Consider the following 20,395-nt stretch of genomic DNA (forward strand, 5'->3'; position numbering starts at 1 on the left):
AATTGGTTTTTTGTTCTGTTTTGTTTTCTTCTGGACGGAGTCTCACTCTGTCACCCGGGCTGGAGTACAGTGGCCTGATCTTGGCTCACGGCAACCTCCACCTCCTGGGTTCAAGCAATTCTCCTGCCTCAGCCTTCTGAGTAGCTGGGACTTCAGGAACGCATCACAACTGCCCGGCTAATTTTGTATTTTTAGTAGAGATGGGGTTTCTCCATGTTGGTCAGGCTGGTCTCGAACTCCCGACCTCAGGTGATCTGCCTGCCTCAGCCTCCCAAAGTGCGGGGATTACAGGGGTGAGCCACTGCGCCTGGCCACATGGAAGGTTTAAACTGGCCACGAGGTCAATTATGGTCTGCGACTACCTTTATATTAACTCAAAGCAATCAAGGAGGGCCGGGCGGTGCTGCTCAGCCTGTCTGGTGCATGTGCAAACTGGAAAGAGCTCATCTGCACGGCTAGTGTGGAAGGTCTGGCATGGGGAATGAAGGATGGGCCATGCTGCTTTAGGACAGTGGGCCGGGGTCCTGCACCCTCTCAGACACCTGTGTGACAGGCATCATCACGGCACATCGACGGAGGGCTTGCTCCAGGCAACCTAAAGCCACACCCTTCTTTTACCTGTTTAGTTTCCTTCTTTGATTTTCTACCCTTTGGACATTAAGATCTGTGAAATGCTCTCGTGAAGAGGAAAGGATTTCTAGATTCTCTGCAGAATGAAGAAGAAGGTGCTTGCAGACAGCTCTTGATTGACAACCTCTTTTAGAGCAATTGTAATTGTGTTTCCACCTGGCTGTTTTTAGCGTTTACTTGTCCAAACTTCTGTTTAGGAGCAATTATTCCCAGAGGGATGGGTATTACGGATGTTTAGGAACGGCAGAACTTTCCACTAGGAAGCAACTAAATAGCCCGAGAGGCTCCCAGCGCCACAGAGGCTGAGAGCTTCCCACGTGGCACCCGCAAGCTGGACAGCATTTCATCGAGTGGGAAGACGATGAAATACACCACGGCGCACTCATGAGAAGTTAACTATTTCAACAGGCGAACCAAGAAGGAAGACGTGGAGAAAGGAAAGAGCCGTGAGCACGCGCCATCTCCCGACATCCCAGTGGGCGGGATCCTCACCTTTTGATGAGCTTGATGGATTTGAAGGCTTCGTCCATGTCTCCGATGGTGATGAAGAAGCTGAAGTGGAGCATGGCGTCCCGGGTGGCCTTGTCGCAGTCCTCCAGCCCCACGAAGTCTCGCAGGGGTCTCCTGGACACCATCTGAGGGATGTGGTGGCACCCAGGCTCCACCTCCTCTTCTCTGTCTGCTTCTTCTGGCTAAATGACAAAGGACCCAGGTGTTTGTTAACTCATATGTAGAGCTGAAGCCCTCGCCCAGATCTCGTCCTCTAGATTTAGCTCCGTTATGGGGGAGAAATCTCTCCGCAGACAGACACAGATATTTAGCAACAGGTCAAGTCCCTGCCAGATGCACTGAAAACCTTTAGGGTCACCGGCAATGGTCAGAGCTTTTGGCTCTGGCTTCAGATAATGGGTAAGCAAAGGCTGCCCGTGCATGAATTTGTTTTTTAAACTCTCTTAAAATTAAGTAACAGAAGCATGATTTCAGGTAGAATTTTCCAAAACAATAACCTGGACTGGCTGTGTACCCTCTATGGGTGTTTTTCAAGAGAGCCCTCAGCCTGGGCAGTGAGGCCCTGCATGGCACAGAGGGGGACGTGGCTGTGGGCCCAGTGTCCTGGGCAGTGAGGCCCTGCATGGCCCAGGGAGGGACACGGCTCTGGGCCCAGTGTGGGAGCACACTGCTATGGCTTGCTGGAGCCCCATCCTCGCCTGAGCATGTTCTCATACCCAGTTCCTGGAAATCAGCGCTCCCGAGGGACCACTGACCCTCCACAAGCCCCTCCAACTGCTTGCCTCGTCTTTAATCATGGGTCCCTTCCTCCGTGAGGCAGGGGCTCTGCACGCTCTCTCTGGGCTCTAGCCCTGCCCCTCATCTGGGTCCCGTTTCTCTGAGAGCACACGCACTCCCCTGCGTGAAACGGATCACCTCATACCCTTCTTGGGTCAGGCTTCCCTGGTCTTGCATCTGCTGCTATTGTGTGACTTCCTGAAGGGTGACTCCAGCCACCTGCCTCCCCAGCTCTGCTCCCATCAGCTCACTGCTCCCACAGAAGCTGACCTGCAGTCCCCGTGAGTAGGCCTCACAGGCGAGGTGGCACTTGGCCTGGGTCTCAAAGAAATCTGGGGGATTTGTCAGACCCAGTTGTGATGGGAGCCCCTTCTTGGCACAGTGCAGAGCATAAGCAAAGGCCCTGAGGCCCCACAGAGAGGCGCTGGAGTGGAGGGCCTGAGGATGGACGTGACTGGGGCCATCTGCAGGGTGCTGAGTGCCGAAGGGTTTGGACTGCTTCTGCATTGAGTGGAAACGGTCAGAAAACGTACACGCGCAAAAACAACAGGGAATTCCTGCCTGCTGTGGTTTAACAAACTGCAAGGAAGCGCCCTCACCCCTGATAACAACGGCAGCTTGGTGTGGACCGAATGGGTACCTGGTTCACTGTGTGAATGTGAATTCTCGTCATTCACTATGTCCTGCTCACAGCTCTGTGAGGGAGGGACTGTCAATCCCAAGTCACAGCTGACCAGTCACACCGTGCAGGGGCAGGGTCCTAAGGGCTGCTGGACCCAGATCCACCCTCATACCTTGGAGAAACTAGGCTGAGCCATTTGAAAATGTGAACAACAGCAGTGTTAACAGACAAAAGACCTCATGGCTAGTCCTCACTGGAAAGTGAGACTCGAAAGGCTGAGTTACGGAAACTCCCTCTATTACAAATGTTGGTAAACTAAGTTCTTCCTGTGTCCCACACAGCAGAGGAAAGAGCTGTGTCCCACGTCCCAGCCATGACCACAGCTGGCGGGCTCCTGATGAGCTTTGCTAGGTGAGGGGTGTCCGGCTCAAATAAAGACAGCTGACGCTGAGTGTCTCAGGCTTACGACAGACCTCGGTAAAGCGAACATGCAAGCTAAGCAGAAGGCATCAGTGCACAGACAATTGTACGGAAAACAAGGGAAGAAAAGGACGTCAGGAAAACAACCTGGGGAAGCAAGCGACACATGACCTGGGTGTCTGTACTTACGACTGCGTCATACACGCCTGCTCTCTGGAACAACAACTATGAGGAGCGGACGCATGCGGGAAAGTGAGAAACGAGAGAGAAAAGAACAGATGCGTGAGTGCGCACAAGACAGAAATGCCACCATGCAAAATTAACGGGGAAAAACTCAACAGAAATAATGTAAAACATTGTTAACGCTTTGAGTTCTGAAATCAAAGAGAAATTAAAGCACATAAGAAACGTAAAGCCAGCATGGAATTCGGAGGAATGCCAAGCTGGTGACACTTGTCTATTAAAATACAGGAATTAAGGAAACACGCATTGACAGAGCAGGGAGCCCTCGATTTGGCAGATCACACGATGCTTTCCCAGTCTTCATTGAAGCTAGACTGCCTCCACCGCAGGGAGCAGTGTGACGCACAAACAAGCACCATGCCAGTCTCTGCTGGCTGTGCAGCCTGGCTCTACGTGGTGACCGGGAACACGGCTGCCAACTGCAACCACGTAAGCATTTGTGTGAATGCTGTTAATCCATCACTGCACACAAGGTTCCAGCAGAGCCCGAGGACCAGAGGCCAGCACACACCTGCTCATGTCATTGTCACAAGTTAGGCAGTGCCCCACCCCACCACCACCATGTCCTTTATGCCAGGTCCTATGAAAGTGAACACCAGCTCGGGGGTGTGCGTGGAGCTGGTGCGCCTGTGGTCCACCGTGGTGGCTGCTGGTGCAGTAGCATCTGTGTTGGCTTCTGTGGCCATGCAGGGCTGCCTGTCCTTCCCCTTCCCGGAATGTCCCTCTGGGGTCTATGCTCCCTCTGTCCCAGTTTAAATGCTCCCTCGACCCACCTTGGGTTATAAAAGTAACACAGGCTTACTGAAGAAAATTAGAAAAGTACAGAGTTCATTCTTAACGTTGATAAGCCACTGTATGTGAAAATCCAAAAGCAATCCAGGTCAGAGTCTACACAGTTTAGTCCTTCCTCTGATGTGACAGTAAACAGGAAGTGGTAGGGAAGAAAATGTACATGTTTGCTGAAGGAGTGTATCTAACAGGAGAGAAGCTTCCACGTTTCATGGAAATAAAAGCAGCAGCAGAAGCTGGTGGCATGCTAGGTCCTGAAAGGTGGGAGCTGGTGGCCCCCAGCCTCCCACCTGCAGAACCCCTCAGGGGGCTCATAGGCTGGTGCCAGCTGGGACATGAGTCTGAGCCTTAGGTCAGCCAGGCTCCACTCTGAAAAATCCCCACACGTGACTCGGGATGCTCCCAGAGGCTGAGAACAACAGGTCAGTGAGGCGAGGGGAGCAGCTCCCTGAGAGTCAGGCTCAGGCGCTCCAGTCACTGGGCCTCAGAATGCTCCTGGGGCACACACAGGCTGCTCTTCTGCAGAGAAGCTGCAAATCCTTTGATCAGCGTGCCCTTTCAGAAGCAGAGAACGTTTCAGGTCCAAAAGGGACCTTGGAGACATGGGGACCAAGTCGCAGAGAAGTAAGTAACTTGTTCAAAAGAACCTATTGGGGTGTGTGTACTGATGACGATCCCATTCTTGCAATAATTTAAAAACATGTCCATGCATGAGTCACACACGGATGGGCGTCCAGAAGCCAGAACCCTACTGAAAGGAGCCACCAGCCTGCCCACAGTGGCCACCTCCAGGCTGGGATTATGGAGATTTGTACTGTTTGAGTCTTTACTTCATTCTTTGTAGTTCCTAAGATCCCTACAGTCAATGTAGAAATGCGTGATTTTAAGAAAGCAGCTAGAATTTTAGAAAGACAGAAAAGCTAAAAGGTGTTGAGCATTCAGGGAAAAGTCAAGGGGGAAGGGTGCAGAGTCCTGAGTCCTGAGCGAGAGCTCCTTCACCTGGAGATACCACTCATCAGCATGACTTCTCTCTATCCTGAGAGCAAAACCACTTTCAATTTTCCCAACAGACCACAGTGTTTGCTGGAATTGCAGGTGACAAGTTAGACTGGATGGCTGACCTTGTCTACGGAAAGGGAAGCCTGGAAGAGCCGCGAGGGCTAAGTCACATTTCAGCTCCCTGGGACGCTTGCAAGAGCCCAGCCAGGCAAGGGGAGAGATCAGAAGATACCTGCGCAGATGTTGTGGCTTCGTACCTTCCTTGTGAAGTAGTAGTAAGGCACTTCCATCCCCAGGAGACTGTGGGAGGCGGCAGGCCGGGGGAAGCTCTCATGAAGCAGGAAGCCATGCTCTTCGGAAATGAAGAAGGACAGGATCAAAACATCTGCCTAGTAGAGAAAGAAAAGTACTGTTCTGTTGTTTTTTTCTTAACTTACATAAATTTCTGGGGTACAAGTGCCATTTTGCTACATATACTACGTCACGGTGGAGTCGGGTTCTCTGCTCGGATGATACTATCTTTTATCTGTTCCACCTGGGAAAAACCAACACGTCTACTAGAAGGACGCACCTCATCCAGTTTGCGACCACTGGACTCTCCCGAGTGACTGTTTTTCTTGCAGCAAAGGCTCATCATTCCCACCCTGAACTGGTGACTGCAACTCAAAAGAGCTTTCATGGTTTAAAAGTTCTCCCCCTTTGGCTGCTATAAACATCAACAGTGATAGGCCGGGTGCGGTGGCTCACACCTGTAATCCCAGCACTTTGGGAGGCTGAGGTGGGTGGATCACTTGAGGTCAGGAGTTTGAGACCATCCTGGTCAACATGGTGAAATCCTGTCTCTACTAAAAACACAAAAATCAGCTGGGCATGGTGGCAGGCGCTTGTAGTCCCAGCTACTCGGGAGGCTGAGGCAGGAGGATAGCTTGAACTTGGGAGGCAGAGGTTGTGCGAGTCGAGATTGCGCCACTGCACTCCAGCCTGGGTGACAGAGTGAGACTCCATCTCAAAATAAATAAATAAATAAAAAATCAACAGCGGCACCACCAACAAAGAGCCTGCTTTCGAGGAACAGGGAACATGCAACACAGAAACCACATGCTCTGTGGGCTGCTGCACAGAAGCAGAACAAGCAACATCAGGACATGTGCCTGTACCTGCAGCTGCTTTGGACAGGAAACCAGAAGAGGTGAAGGGAAGGCAAAGCCCTTCCTTGCTACCTGGTGTGAGTTTAGCCAAGGGCGCATCATCACAGAGCAGACAAAGAGTCCTAGGATCAAACTGCCAGGAGACCGCCCTGCCACACCTTCATCTTCCCCAGGTGCCAGCCCACCCATTCTCCTGACTGCCCAGGTCACCCCACAGCCTCTGTCTTGAAGTGGCGCCTCTGGCAATGTCTTCCTCTCCCCACTCTGGTGGTAGAGATGCCACCTGGACATGTCCTCCCACTCAGTGCCTCAGAACCAAGGATGGATTTGCTTCTGAACTCAGGGTAGCAACACTGACTGCAGATAACTCTTTTTTTTTTCTCCTTTTGAGATGGAGTCTCGCTCTGTCACCCAGGTGGAGTGCAGTGGTGCGATCCCGGCTCACTCTGCCTGGGAGGCAGAGGTTGCAGTGAGCTGAAATCCCATCACTGCACGCCAATCTGGGCAACAGAGAGAGACTCAAAAAACAAACAAAACAAACAAACAAACAAAGATTTCTTTCCTAGAGAATCACATGTAGCAGTCAAGACAACAAGAGAACCAAAAAAATGCCATTCAGGTTAGAGTCAGACAGTAAGTGTGGAGCTGGCCCACAGGCATAAACCTCAAAGAGGAGACACCACACACCGTGGCTTCTCTGCATAGCTCAAAACAGACCTAGCAATGGCAACTCCACAGAGGGTGGTGTTGGGGTTACAGTGATGCTGCCGTCAGTGGGAGCCATGAGGCAAATGCTCTACTCCACATGAACGAATTTTCAGGACCCCTTTCCCAGACCCCATGCTAGGAAGACGTTTTAAATTAATTCTTAGTATTCTTTTTTAGAGACGAGGGTCTTAATATGTTGCCCAGGCTGGTCTCGAACTCCTGGGCTCAAGCGATCCCTCCTGCCTTGGCCTCCCACAGCGCTGGGATCACAGGCGTGAGCCACCATGCCCGACCCATGAAGGTTTTCAGTCTGGCAAACGGCCACTGAGCGTGTCTCAACTCCAATACAACAGGCAGGGCGTACCGCAGGGCCAGCGCGCCCATCACGGGGCTGCCCATCTGCAGACTGAGGCTGGGAGCCCAGCGTCTCCTGCACGGCTTCACACACGAACAGCCGGGGCTCGCTCTGGTCCCAGAAGTGGTTCACTGGGATGTAATTTTTCAGTCTCTCATCTGCAAAGAGGTGGCTCCTAAAAGACAAAGGAAGACCCGTCTGAACCCCGAGGAGGGCACTCCTGCTACCAGTCTCCCTCCCACACACATTCCCAAGGCCTCCAGGTGCTGTCCCAGACCATGGAGTCCACACGCTCAGCTCTGGGAGGACCTTTGGGGCCTCACTGCCATGCGCCCTACTGGAACGTGTTCTTAGATTTTAACAGCTGGGCTAAGGGTCCAAGCAAAGCCCGGTTTGAAAGGACCACAGAAAGATGATGCTTTGATTCTGGAGGCCTTATGGGGGGCCCAGAAGAATCCCCAAAGCAAAAGGGACCCTTTTCCTTTTCCAGGACCAGCAGGCCAACCTCAAGGTGGGATGGCATCCCTGGTGGGCGGGGTCGAGGCTTTGGCTCCATGGTCATGCCGGGTTCCCGGTCCCCACCGGTCCCTGTGCTGTGCTGCCCCTTGTACCCAGGTCCCTCCCATCTCTAAAGTTCCATGTTGGATGCATCCAGAACTCAATAAAATGCTGTGGGGAAACACAATGATGTGCCGGCAGAGGACACATAAGGTCTCGAGAGAGCAGGTGCCCAAGGAGAGGAGGCCTATGAGCCTCATTCGCCGCCCCCAGGGTGTGACGAGCCCAGGCTGTGGAGTGGGACCCTGCCAGGCAGCACGACCCACGGTGGCTAAATAAGGACAGGACCCGGTGCTGCAAAACATGCAGATCCCGCAGGAAGCTGCTGCACCCAACAATGGAGGTACCCTCACAGCCACATCTGGCACCAGTGCAGAGCAGAACAGAAAGCCGGGCAGAGGAGTGAGTGCCATGATCCAGATGAGGCAGCTCTGAGGCCCGCAGAGCCCGGGGACATAAGCTGGTTCCCGTGAGGCGAGACCAGGCTGGCACAGGACAGGAACGGACAGAAGGAAGGGGGCAAGATTTGAATGCCCTCAGAAGCTCCCACAGCTCCCACGGGAAGCCACGCATGGCAGGTGCAGAGTCGAGAGGGAAAAGCATGAATGAAAAGACATTTTGGTATGAGAAAAGCTGCAGACCTGGGTGACGGGCAGTGGGGACTAGAGGAAAGGTTCAAGGAGCAGCCCAAGAACAGTGGCAGCAGGGGGAGAGCTGGAACTTGGCCGAGTCAAGCATCATCGTCTGAGGCGGGAGAATGGGGCCTGCACTCGGTGAGCTGTGAAGATGCAGAGTTCCACAGGCGGTCACCAGCAGAGGGATGAAATGAGGCCACCAGGTGAAAGAAGGTTCCAGAACTGTATTTGAGGAGGAAGGTGTGTGGGAGAGAGAGGCAGGGGGAATCCAGGGGGGCTGGACAGAAGGGGTGTGTCTGAGGGTGGTCAAGTAATGGAGGAGGGGAAAAAAAAGAGAGAAAACCAGCTCCGAGCTCAGCTGTGTAACTGCTCTGCTCCTCTGTGAGCGTACGCAGGCCCCAGGGCGCCCGTCCTGCTTTCCTGCCCTGCGGGCCTGGCTCACACAGGTCGGCGGGCTCAGCTCCGCAGCCCACTTTTCTTTCGCGCCTCACTTTGTGCAGAATCAACCATGAACTAACTGTAAGTGAACTATCATCAGCACTCAAAGTTCTCCAAACGCGCACTCAGTCACAGAAGGAACTCCAGATATAGTGAACACAGACAATTATTCTCCCTAGAAGTACGTTCTTTAAACAGGCAAATGCCCCCAACATCAGAGGTGCGGATGCCCCCCAACATCAGAGACGTAGATGGGTCTGAGGCCACCCCATTCTCTCCCCGCAGTGACTCATGGGCCACTTCTACAGACGCCCGGCCAGAGCCCTTCCAGAGTTGCAGTTTCCACTCAGCTAACTCCAGAACCTTCCACCTGGAGGACAGAGACTAAGGACTCAAATCTACCCACTGCCCGAGTGTGCTTCTGTTTTCCTCTTTCTTTTTCCCACTGGTGCCTGCTGGGGCCTTGTGAAGTCTGGCGCGTACCTTAACGACAACCCGCCCAGAAGCTGAGAAGTAACTGAACATCATTTTTTCCAACAAAATCCTCCTGAACCACAATCTTACTTATCAGTCTCTTGTTCGTTAAAGGACAGTGTCTCTCTCCGATCAATTTGTCCAGTCTTGAAGTCAAAGATGGTCACTGTGTCCATTTCAACATCATAGAAGCAGATTTTGGAATCGGGGCTGTTGTCAGCCTAGAAGAGAAAACCAGAAAGCTCACGGCGCCTGCCCGGACCGGCGGGCTTGCGGACTATGCCAGGGACTGACGCAGCACATGTCAAGAGAAACACACCCAGTGTCACCAAGTCCACAGGCCGCTCAGCTTCCAAGCACTAGCATGCTTTCAGCATTCGCAATTTGCTGGTTTCGGTGTTTTTTGAGACAGGGTCTCGCTCTGTTGCCCAGGTTGGAGTGCAGTGGTGAGATCATGGTTCACTGCAGCCTCGAATTCCTGGGCTCAAGAGATCCTTCTCCTCAGCCTTCCAAGTAGCTGGGACTACAGGCATGTGCCACTGTGCCCAGCTAATTTTAAAATATTTTTGTAGGGATGAGGTCTTGCTATGTTGCCCAGACTGGTCTCGAACTCCTGGGCTCAAGTGATCCTCCCATCTCAGCCTCCCTAGCAGCTGGGATTGCAGGTGCGCGATAACCGTTCCCGGCTGAAACTCCTTGATTACAGCTGAACTTTTCCACTGTTTCCTTCTGCCATGGTCGAGTAGGCCCCTTGCTCCAGCCCCTGCCTCATCCCAGCCCCGTGCTCTCCCCTATGGCACCTCCGGGACCCTGTGCTGGCCCTCTCTTTCAGGTCTTCCCATCAGTGTTAACCCCCTCAGAACGCACCCTCAACCTTTTTGAGGTTCCTGGCTGCCTCCTTCTCCCGGGGGCCCCACCTCCCTGGCGGCACCTGCTCACCTGGCTTCCCAGGCCCCATCTGGGTTCTCAGGGCCACAGTGACCACCGTTTTTCCTCCTTGGGGACATCCTCTCGCCTGTCCCTGTGCTCCACCTGCAGCCCTGGCCCTCCCTTCTGACCAGGTGTGGGACTGCCCACTAGCTGCCTCCCAGGCACCTGCCCTTCTGCTCATCCACCTTTGCTGCAAACGTTTCCTTTCCTACCTGGCTGCAAGGGTTAGAAACACCTCTGCAGTCCTGTCCTGCCCTACCCCTCGGCCAGTCCATCGCCAAGCCCCACTGTGGCTGCTCGAGCCCTCCAGTGGCTGCCACAGGGACCAAATAGGCATCTGCACCCACCAACCCCTTGATCCATCTTCTAGAAACAACCCTCTAGAAATATGATATTTATGTTATCCTCATCCTTCTGCCCTGAGGTCAAAGTCAGCTCCCACCTGCATCAGCCTCGGCCCTGTCCTTCACCACGAGTGCAGACCCTCGATGAGGACAGGCTTCGCCAACGCAGGCCTCTGTCGTCTGCCCTCTGCTGTCCCCACCTGTCCTCACCTGCTCACTCTTGCCTCAACCTTGGCTGGGCCATCACCCCCTCAGCAGGCCTGGCCCGAGCTCCATAGCAGCGCAATGCTGTGCAGTTCCATACCCTCCAAGCACACATGCCTCCTGCCCTGCTCAACCACAGGTGGTGGGTGGGGTCCTTGTGCATACCTGAGCACCTCTGTGTCCATGGTGCCTAGCAAAGCGTCTGGCCCACAGCAGGAGACCAGTTACGGCTCTTGAACGAGCGAATGAACAAGGGAACTGGCACCAGCAGAAGGGAAGGAACCAGGGAAGGAACCAACTAGCTCCAAACAGCTTGCCATGCCCTGCCACCTCTGCCAGACCCTTCCACGTGGCTGCCACCAGCCCCCTCACACACCAACATCACCATGCCTCTCTGAGCAGTACGCCTGAGAACTCTCTAACAGTCCTGTCCTTCCTCTCATGACAAAGAGAACTGAGTGGGATGAAGGCAGGGATGAAGAGGAAGCAAGCAACTCTCCGATGAGGAAACGACTGTTCCGACGAAGGAAGACTTGGAGAAAGGCAGCGGACAGAAGGTGGCAGGTGGGGGAGGGACAGAGGCTGGGTGAGGACCATGCTGGGGAGGTCCCTGGAGAAGGTGGGAGGGAGAGACCCGGGGAGAGGAGGGAAGGAGGGTGGGGCTGAACAGAACATGGGACAGGAAGATCCACACAGGAGGAGAGAGGCACGAGCAGGCAGGAGGCCCGGCCTGGGAGGATAGCGGTGAGGAGACGGAGTGGGCGAGTGGACCAGGGGCAGCCTCACCTTGCTCGGGAGGATACTGATGGTGCTCCCGCTGCTGCTGCACCGCAGAGAAGCGATGCCCCCCGCCCCGGGGACCAGCTCCGCCAGGCTCCTGCAGCTGCAGTGTGCTTTGGCCTCTCTGCAGGGAGGAAGAGGGACCTCAGTGCCAGCCAGAGGCCCAGTTTCCCATTCTCCGCCCGCCCTGAAACCTCAGTTCACGGGCTGACTGCCGCACAGCTCCTCGGCTGCTTCTCACCCTGGGTGGTACGTGTGCACCATGAGGTGGAGCAAAAGCAAAACACAGGGTGAGTTCTTCCACCTCAGGTACTCTTACGAACAAATATGAATATGAGTGCTTCATCCCCTTCCTCTTGTTCAAGTAGCTTATTAAAAATGCTGTTCTAGGCTGGGCGTGGTGGCTCATGCCTATAACCTCAGCACTTTGGGAGGCTGAGGGAGGCGGATTATTTGAGGATTGAACCCAGGAGGCGGAGGTTGCAGTGAACCGAGATCATGCCACTGTACTCCAGCCTGGGCGACAGAGTGAGACTCCATCTCAAAAACAAAAAACAAAAACAAAAAAACAAAACGCTGCTCTAAGCTGTTCTATACCTGGAGTTTGTGCCTTATGCTCTGTTTTGGCGATTTTTCATAGCACATGGGGACTGCTTCATTACCCTCTGTGACAGCTGCACAGTTTCCCATCATAGGGACACACTGAGCTAGTTAACTCGTCCCCTGCCAGTGACATTTAGTTGTTTCTAGTTTGTTGCTGATATAATCAATACAAAGTATATAGTGGTAGTTCATTGTTATTTTAAAAAATTTTATTTACATGTCCTCAGTTCTTCCCTAATGTCTCCTTCCTGTCCCAGGATCCCATCCCAGATTCCATGTGACACTCAGTGGCCGTGGCCACATAGGTGTCTCTCAGTTGTAAGTTTCTCAGATTCCCTTGTGTCTGAGGAGTGCTGGTCAGGGTCACTGCAGGCCACCCTCCACTGAGATCTGCCTGGTGCTCCTCTCACTAGACTGCGGCTCTGGGTGTTTGGGAGGATGACACAGAGGTGAAGTGCCCTTTGCATCAGGTCATGTCAGGGGTAGATGCTGTCTACCACTGTTGATGTTGACCTGGTCACCTGGCAGGGGAGTCTGTCAGTTTCTCCACTGTGGAGTCCTTCCCATCCTGTCCCGTGTCCTCTCCACTGTGGAGACAGCCCGTTCCTATACTGTGCTCTCTGCATGGGACTCACGAAGCACCGGCCACCCTTGAGGAGTGGGGAGTCCTGGCTTGTCCCACTCATGAGGGTGGAGGGGCCACAGAAATCATGTGGAATTCTTTTCTATGGGAGATCTGTCTCTTCTCCCCTGTTTATTGACTTACTCATATCATTTGGGCTCACACATATTTATTTTTTTACTTTGGGATATAATTCAATGCTTTTTTTCTTCCTTCCTTCCTTCCTCCCTCCTTCCTTCCTTCCTTCCTCCCTCCTCCCCTCCCCTTCCCTCCCCCGTCCCTTCCTCTTTCCTCCCTGCCCCTTCCCTCCCCCCTCCCTTCCTTTCCTTTCCTTCCTTCTCTCCTTTCTTCCTTTTTCCCTCCCCTCTGCTTCCCTCCCCTTCCTTCTCTCTCTCTCTCTCTCTCTCTCTGAGACAGGGTCTCACTCTGTTGCCCAGGCTGTAGTGCAGTGGTGTGATCTTGGCTCACTGCAGCCTTGACCTCCTGGGCTCAAGTGATCCTCCTGCCTCAGCCACCCAAGTAACTGGTACTACAGATGTAAGCCACCATGCCTGGTTAATTTTTTTTTTTTTTTTTAGAAATTGGGTTTCACCATGCTGCCCAGGCTGGTCTTGAACTCCTGGGTCTAAGCAACCCACCTCTCTCAGCCACCCAATGTGCTGGGACTTGCAGGATGAAATGGGCCACCCAGAAAAAATAAATAAATAAATAAATGAAATGCTGGGACTGCAGGCATGAGCCACTGCATCTGGCCTGCTTTATTTATTTTGTTGCTCCAATTATTCCAGCTTTGGCTATTAGGACCTCTTTTGGTGGGTTCTGTGTCTCTGTGACCCCCTACCCTGCCATCTTTATGAAGCTTTTTGGTTTGCTTTGTTTTTAGCACTTCCTCACTTTCGGGCAGCACAGATGCTGCCAGCTCCTTCGTACATTTCCTGCCCTGGTCCTAGAGTCAGCATCTCTCCAAGGTTCCATAGCTCCTTTATTGGAGGATGGTGGTAGAAACCAAGGTCTGGGCACCAGGTGTGGCTTCTGGGACACGGTTGTTGCTTCTAGGCCCTCTCAGCTGACAGAGCGAGGAAATATGTGTGTACCAACGGGTGCATCGACACAGACCTGCGATTCTGTGTATGGAGTCATCCCTACCTACATGAAGCCAGGCATTTGTTCATGCTGACACCTCTACCTCTGAGCTACTCTCCCAGGGCTTATTCTGGTCCCTCCCCTTGCTAATCTGTAACTCCCACTCCCGCTGTGCGATGCCAGGCTCCTGCCATCTACCCTCCATTTGTTCAACTGTCCAATTCCAGTGCACATGCATTACAGGATCAGCATTGCTCATCCCAACCCCTGTGGGGAGCAGGATTCTCAACTAGAGAGCTGAGCTCCTGTGCAGTTCCTTTGGCCTAAGTGCTGGCCAGGGCCTTCCTCACTCCCAGAGTCACTCAGGTCAGCACTTTTCCCCCATACCCTTTAGTGAAGCTGTTTCATACATTTGTTAACACAGTCAGACTGTTTTGTTACCTTCTGTGTTCCATCCTGGGGTCCTCTAACATTTTAAGTGATTTTTTTTTTGAGACAGGGTCTCTCTGTGGCCCAGGCTGGAGTGCAGTGGCACAACCAGGGCTCACCGCAGCCTCAATCTCCACGGCTCAAGCAATCCTCCCACCTCAGTCTCCCAAGTAGGTGGGACTACAGGTACGTGCCCCCATGCCCACCTAATTTTTAAAAGTTTTTGTAGAGACAGAGTTTCACTATGTTGCCCAGGTTGGTCTCAAATTCCTGGGCTCAAGCAATCTTCTCGCCTTGGCCTCCCAAAGTGCTGGGAATACAGGTGTGAGCCACCCTGCCCAGCCTGAATGATTTTTTAAACATTTGCATACATTAAGGTTCACACTTTGCACCATAAAGTGCTATGATTTCCAACAGATGTACAATGTCATGCACTCATCATATAGAAGCTTCCCCACCCCCACCACTCCCCGTGCTTCAACTATTCAAGCCTCCCCTCCCCCACACGGCTCCACCACCAGGCAAAGGCTAGGAAGTGAGCCCCAACATGAGGCATTCCAGAGCACGAGTGGCATGTCGGTGTTGAAATGGGCACCTACGGAGTCTTTTGGCTCCTAACTCACTTTCTACCTATCACACTGTCTCCTGACTGATTAAAAACATGTTCCCACTTCTATTTGAAAAAAAAATTTACCTTCGGGAAAGATCAAAGCTTTTAAAGTGAGCCAAGTCTGTCCCTACAACCAGGAAATTCCCACAGACGTCCAAGAAGCATGGGTTCCCCTCAGTCTCCGAGAAAAGGAGGAGTTGTTTGACTGTCCCCTGAGGAAAAGAAAGGAACAAGAAATGGATATATTTCATGTTTGTTACTGAACATTGTGCACAGATAACCTTGTACACTCCACTCACGCACTCACTCAGTGTTTACTGATGGCTCCGAGTGTGCGCAGCACTCTGCTAGATGGTAGTGCTGCAGGGGAAGGACGGGCCCTGTCCTCGGGAGAGCTCTGGTGCCTACAGTCTAGAGGGGAACACAGACAGCAGAGCGGCTGACAAACAAATATACATGTAATCTCAGCTGAGTGAGTGCCATGTAGGTAAAGAATGGGATCTTAGGAAAGTGCCAGGCATGGAGAGAGGGCGAATACCATCCACTGGGGAGTTCTGCAGGGCCCTGTCTGTGGAGGCGTCATGTGAAAGCCCCAGGAATACTTCTTATGTTGTGTCATGTGAGTGGTTACCCTGGGGTGAGGAGGTGGGTGAGAGGAAGGATGCTAGCTACATCCTGGGAACGTCCCGCCTGGGAAAAGCCCCTGCGCTGTACACTTAGGCACGACGCACCCACTCTTTCTGAGTACACACTCAGTGAATATTTCAGTGAAATGTTTAAGAAGTCAACCAGGTGGGCAGAGGCCACAGGGGCGTTCCAGGAGGCCGAGGGGAAGAGTGAGATTTCGTTCTAAGTGAAACTGGAAGACTGCAGGGTTTTGAGCTGGGAAGTGATTTCGTATCATTTATATTTTCAAAGAATCACCTTGGCCTTTCCAGCACATTTGAAAGCACGCCCCACAGTCGGCACGTTAGAAACACGCCCCACAGTCGGCACGTTAGAAACACGCCCCAGAGTCGGCACGTTACAAACACGCCCCACAGTCGGCACGTTAGAAACACGCCCCACAGTCGGCACGTTACAAACACGCCCCACAGACTGGGTGGCTCAAACCTGTAATCCCAGCATCATGAGGTCAGGAGATGAAGACCATCGGGGCTAACACAGTGAAACCCCATCTCTACTAAAAATACAAAAAATTAGCCGGGCGTGGTGGCGGGCGCCTGTAGTCCCAGCTACTTGGGAGGCTGAGGCAGAAGAATGGCATGAACCTGGGAGGCGGAGCTTGCAGTGAGTGGAGACTGTGCCACTGCACTCCAGCCTGGGTGACAGAGCCAGACTCCATCTCAAAAAAAAAAAAAAAAAAAGAAAGCATATGCCCCACAGTCACCCCACAGTCATGCTGGAGCAGACCTCATGCTTTGTGGTACGTCTTTTAGGGACTAAACCTTAGTTCTCTGAGTTTTAAAGCGAAGCTCTTAGCTCAATTCAACCAATGCCCAGTGAATGCCTACACCCTGCCCCGGGGTGCTCCACGCGAGTCAGATGCGAATGGCTGAATGCATCCTGGGGCCAAGACAGGCAGCAGGGAAGGCACAGATCTAGTGCATGGGAGCTGCACAGAGTCTGAGTGGCAAGGCAGGCTGGAAGGTGGGCAGAGCTGCAGGAGAACTTAGTGGGCACGGAACTCTCAACAAAGACTCCAAAAGCCAGTAAAGGAGCCTGCACAGCGTGTTTAGGAAACTGAGGGTGAGGGATGGATGGCTGGAGTCAGGGAGGGAATATTCCACGCTGAGGAGGCTCACTTCATTTTGATGTATCCAGTGGGAGCCTAATAAATGCTTATTGAATGAGCAAGTGGCTGCTTGAACACAGGATAAAAAAGAGAGCAGGGAGGCTGGCTCACGCCTGTAATCCCAGCACTTTGGGAGGCCGAGGTGGGTGGATCACCTGAGGTCAGGAGTTTGAGACCAGCCTGACCAACATGGAGAAACTCTATCTCTACTAAAAATACAAAATTAGCCGGGCGTGGTAGCGCATGCCTGTAATCTCAGCTACTTGGGAGGCTGAGGCAGGAGAATCACTAGAACCTGGGAGGCGGAGGTTGCTGTGAGCAGAGATCACGCCATTGCAAACCAGCCTGGGCCACAAGAACGAAACTCCATCTCAAAAAAAAAAAAAAAGACAGCAGGGGGAGTGGACTAGCTGATGGGGCCAGGGCTGACACTATTAACGATGACAGAGGGTACTGGAGGCTCCTTGGTGAGCTCACTTCCTGCCCGCCCCTTACCTGCTGGGCCCTGGGTTCAGATCTGAGCTCACCTCTTTTACATTCTTCAGCTAACATCTCTATGTCAATAAGTTCCCAACTCCCAAAGTACTGGCTGGCTTCAGGGCACTGACCCAGCTTCTGACCTCCAGAGCTTGTATTTCCAACTGTCTCTTGGATACCCTAAGGGCTCTCCAAGGCACCTGGAACTGGCATCCTGCCCTGCCCCCTATTCCAGCTCTGCCTCTGGAGTTCCTGTCTTAAAGGTGCCACAACAAACCCAATCTCCCAGGTTAGAAAAGTCAGAACATCCTCAGTTCTCCACTCTCTGTAGTCACCCACCATGCAACTGGTCACCCCCCCTCATAACACCCATGGTGCCGCTCCACTCCGGCTCTGTCGGTGGCCACTGCCTGGGGCCAGGCCGAGCTGCTCTCCTGCAGTGTCTCCCACAGCCTCACTCTTCTCCACCCTTAACCTCGGTTCCCCACTACGCTGGCACAGAAGTTACTTTCTAGTGAGAAAATGACGCAAAGTCAAGAAAGTAAGTCAAAATTGGGGAAACGAAAGAACTTATCAGAGGAAGGTAAGTCCTTTTCAGGGATCAGGCCCCCAGAGACCTCAAATGAGGCAGCAGCCATGCCCTGCTCTCCCCATGAGCTGTGTTCATCTCTGGAAACTGCCTGCTGCCGCCACAGGTAGCTGAGAACTAACCTAACAAGCTGCCGCAGACAATAACCGCACCAGTGCTCAGCCCACTGCTGCCAATCAACGGTATTTCCATCAACCAAAGAGGATTCCCAATCAACAGCCTGACATCAGCCTGTGCCCACTCCCTCTTCTTGGCCTTTATTTTGTTTTTGTTTTTGTTTTGTTTTTTTTTTTTTTTTGGGAGGGGGGACGGAGTCTCGCTCTGTCACCCAGACTGGAGTGCAGAGGCGCAATCTCGGCTCACTGCAAGCTCCGCCTCCTGGGTTCACGCCATTCTCCTGCCACAGCCTCCCGAGTAGCTGGGACTACAGGCGCCCGCCAGCACACCCGGCTAATTTTTTGTATTTTTAGTAGAGACGGGGTTTCACCGTGTTAGCCAGGGTGGTCTCGATATTCTGACCTCGTGATCCTCCCGCCTCGGCCTCCCAAAGTGCTGGGATTACAGGCGTGAGCCACTGCGCCCGGCCTTCTTGGCCTTTAAAAACCTGCCTAGAACAAAGGTCACATGGAGCCCAGACCCAGTGTTCCTTGGGGCTGAGTTTTCTGGGCAACTGCCCTTATCCTGGCTCAGGTAGACTACTTACTTACTTACTTACTTATTTTTGAGACAGGGTCTCACTCTGTTGCCCAGGCTGGAGTGTAGTTGTACAATCACAGCTCACTACAACCTCAACCTCCCCAGGCTCAGGTAATCATCCCACCTAAGCCTCTGAAGTAGCTGGGACCATAGGTTTGCCACCATGCCTGGCTAATATTTTTGTATTTTTTTGTAGAGACGAGGTCTCACTATGTTGCCCAGGCTGGTCTGGAACTCCTGGGCTCAAGCAATCCTCCCACCTGGGCCTCCCAAAGTGCTGGGATTACCGTCATGAGCCACCATGCCCGGCCAAGTAGACTGTTTAAATCACAAAGTGCTGGGATTACCGTCATGAGCCACCGTGCCCGGCCAAGTAGACTGTTTAAATCACATTTTGTGCTTCAGCCTCTTTCTTTTTAGTCAACAAAATGTACCCTATCACTCCTGGCTTCAACCCCACCTGCCTTCAGGGTGAGGGTCCAGGTGACCAGCCCTCCTGCCTCCCTTCCCACCTCCCACCACCACTGGTCCCACATACCACCCCCTTCCATGGCACTTGGCCTTTGCATGGGAGGCCCCTCGGGTCCTCTGTGGGGCAGACGTGACTCCCTGAAACACACACAGGGCTGGGGCCCTGAAGTTCTGGCCTAGGAAGCTGTTCTTTTTTTTTTTTTGAGACAGAGTCTTGCTCTGTCGCCCAGGCTGGAGTGCAGTGGCCGGATCTCAGCTCACTGCAAGCTCCGCCTCCCGGGTTTACGCCATTCTCCTGCCTTAGCCTCCCGAGTAGCTGGGACTACAGGCGCCTGCCACCTCGCCCGGCTAGTATTTTTGTATTTTTTAGTGGAGACGGGGTTTCACCGTGTTAGCCAGGATGGTCTCGATCTCCTGACCTCGTGATCCGCCCGTCTTGGCCTCCCAAAGTGCTGGGATTACAGGCTTGAGCCACCGCGCCCGGCCGGAAGCTGTCCTTTTAAGGACTGGAAGTTCCTAAGTGTCTGCAGTCACTGCATCCCTGACACAAACACTAACAGCAGCCATGCATCTACGTCCTGAGGAGGGATAGTGTCCTGGAAGGACATGCTGGGTGTCCAACAAGGGTCGTGAGGGATCACTAACCCACCCTTACTCACGCCAGCACCACCTTACTAGTTACAACTGACACGTATTCCTTTTGTAACTTAATAATTAATGGCCATCCATGATGGTTCACACCTGTAATCCCAACACTTCAGGAGGCTGACGCAGGAGGGTCACTTGAGCTCAGTTCAAGGACAGCCTGGGCAACATAGTGAGACCCCATGTCTACAAAAACATAATAATAACAACAACAAAATTAGCCAGGCATGGTGATTGGCACCTGTGGTCCCAGCTACTTGGGAGGTTGAGGCAGGAAGATGAATTGAGCCCAGGGGTGTGAGGCTGCAAGCGAGCTATGATGGCACCACTGCACTCTAGCCTGGGCAACAGGATGAGATCTTACCTATAAAAGAATAAATAAAAACGAAAATAAAAAATTAGCCAGGCATGGTGGCGCACACCTGTGGTCCCATGCTCAGGAGGCTGAGGTGGGAGGATCGCTTGAGCCCAGGAGGTCAAGATTGCAGTGAGCTATGATTGTCACTGCAATGCAGCCTGGGCAACAAAGTGAGACCCTATTTCTGAAAAGAAAAGAAACGAAAAGGAAAGAAAAGAAAAAATTAACAGAGAAATAAAAGGACCCAACTCCATGGCAGCTGTTGTTAGGCATTTTCCCAACTCTCAGTGGGCCCACTGTTATAGGACTTCTCAGTGGGCCCACTGTTATTTCCCATCATGCCACTGGTGTTCTCCCAGCAGGCCATTCACCCTTTCCCATCATGCCAGTGGCCTCTCCCAGCAGGCCATTCACCCTTTTCCCATCATGCCACTGGCCCTCTCACTGGCTTTC

The 20,395-nt window shown here is 52.9% G+C and overlaps 1 protein-coding gene across 3 annotated transcripts in view; it reads right to left on the minus strand.

Annotated features, from left to right (window-relative positions):
• Nucleotides 1–20,395, minus strand: part of IFT140 (intraflagellar transport 140) — a 105,496-nt gene that overhangs the window by 51,505 nt on the left and 33,596 nt on the right. For all 3 annotated transcript variants that reach the window (XR_013411325.1, XM_077985045.1, XM_015125280.3), the window contains exons 13-18: nt 14,996–15,123; nt 11,571–11,688; nt 9,397–9,527; nt 7,211–7,376; nt 5,248–5,379; nt 1,123–1,322 (exon numbers count right to left, since the gene is read on the minus strand). Coding sequence is in view for 2 of the 3 variants with exons in the window: in XM_077985045.1 (XP_077841171.1) it covers nt 1,123–1,322; nt 5,248–5,379; nt 7,211–7,376; nt 9,397–9,527; nt 11,571–11,688; nt 14,996–15,123 (875 nt within the window). In the remaining variant the exon portion in view is untranslated. The remainder of the gene's footprint in view (nt 1–1,122; nt 1,323–5,247; nt 5,380–7,210; nt 7,377–9,396; nt 9,528–11,570; nt 11,689–14,995; nt 15,124–20,395) is intronic.

This window comes from Macaca mulatta, chromosome 20, assembly GCF_049350105.2.
Source record: "Macaca mulatta isolate MMU2019108-1 chromosome 20, T2T-MMU8v2.0, whole genome shotgun sequence".
NCBI lineage: Eukaryota > Metazoa > Chordata > Mammalia > Primates > Cercopithecidae > Macaca > Macaca mulatta.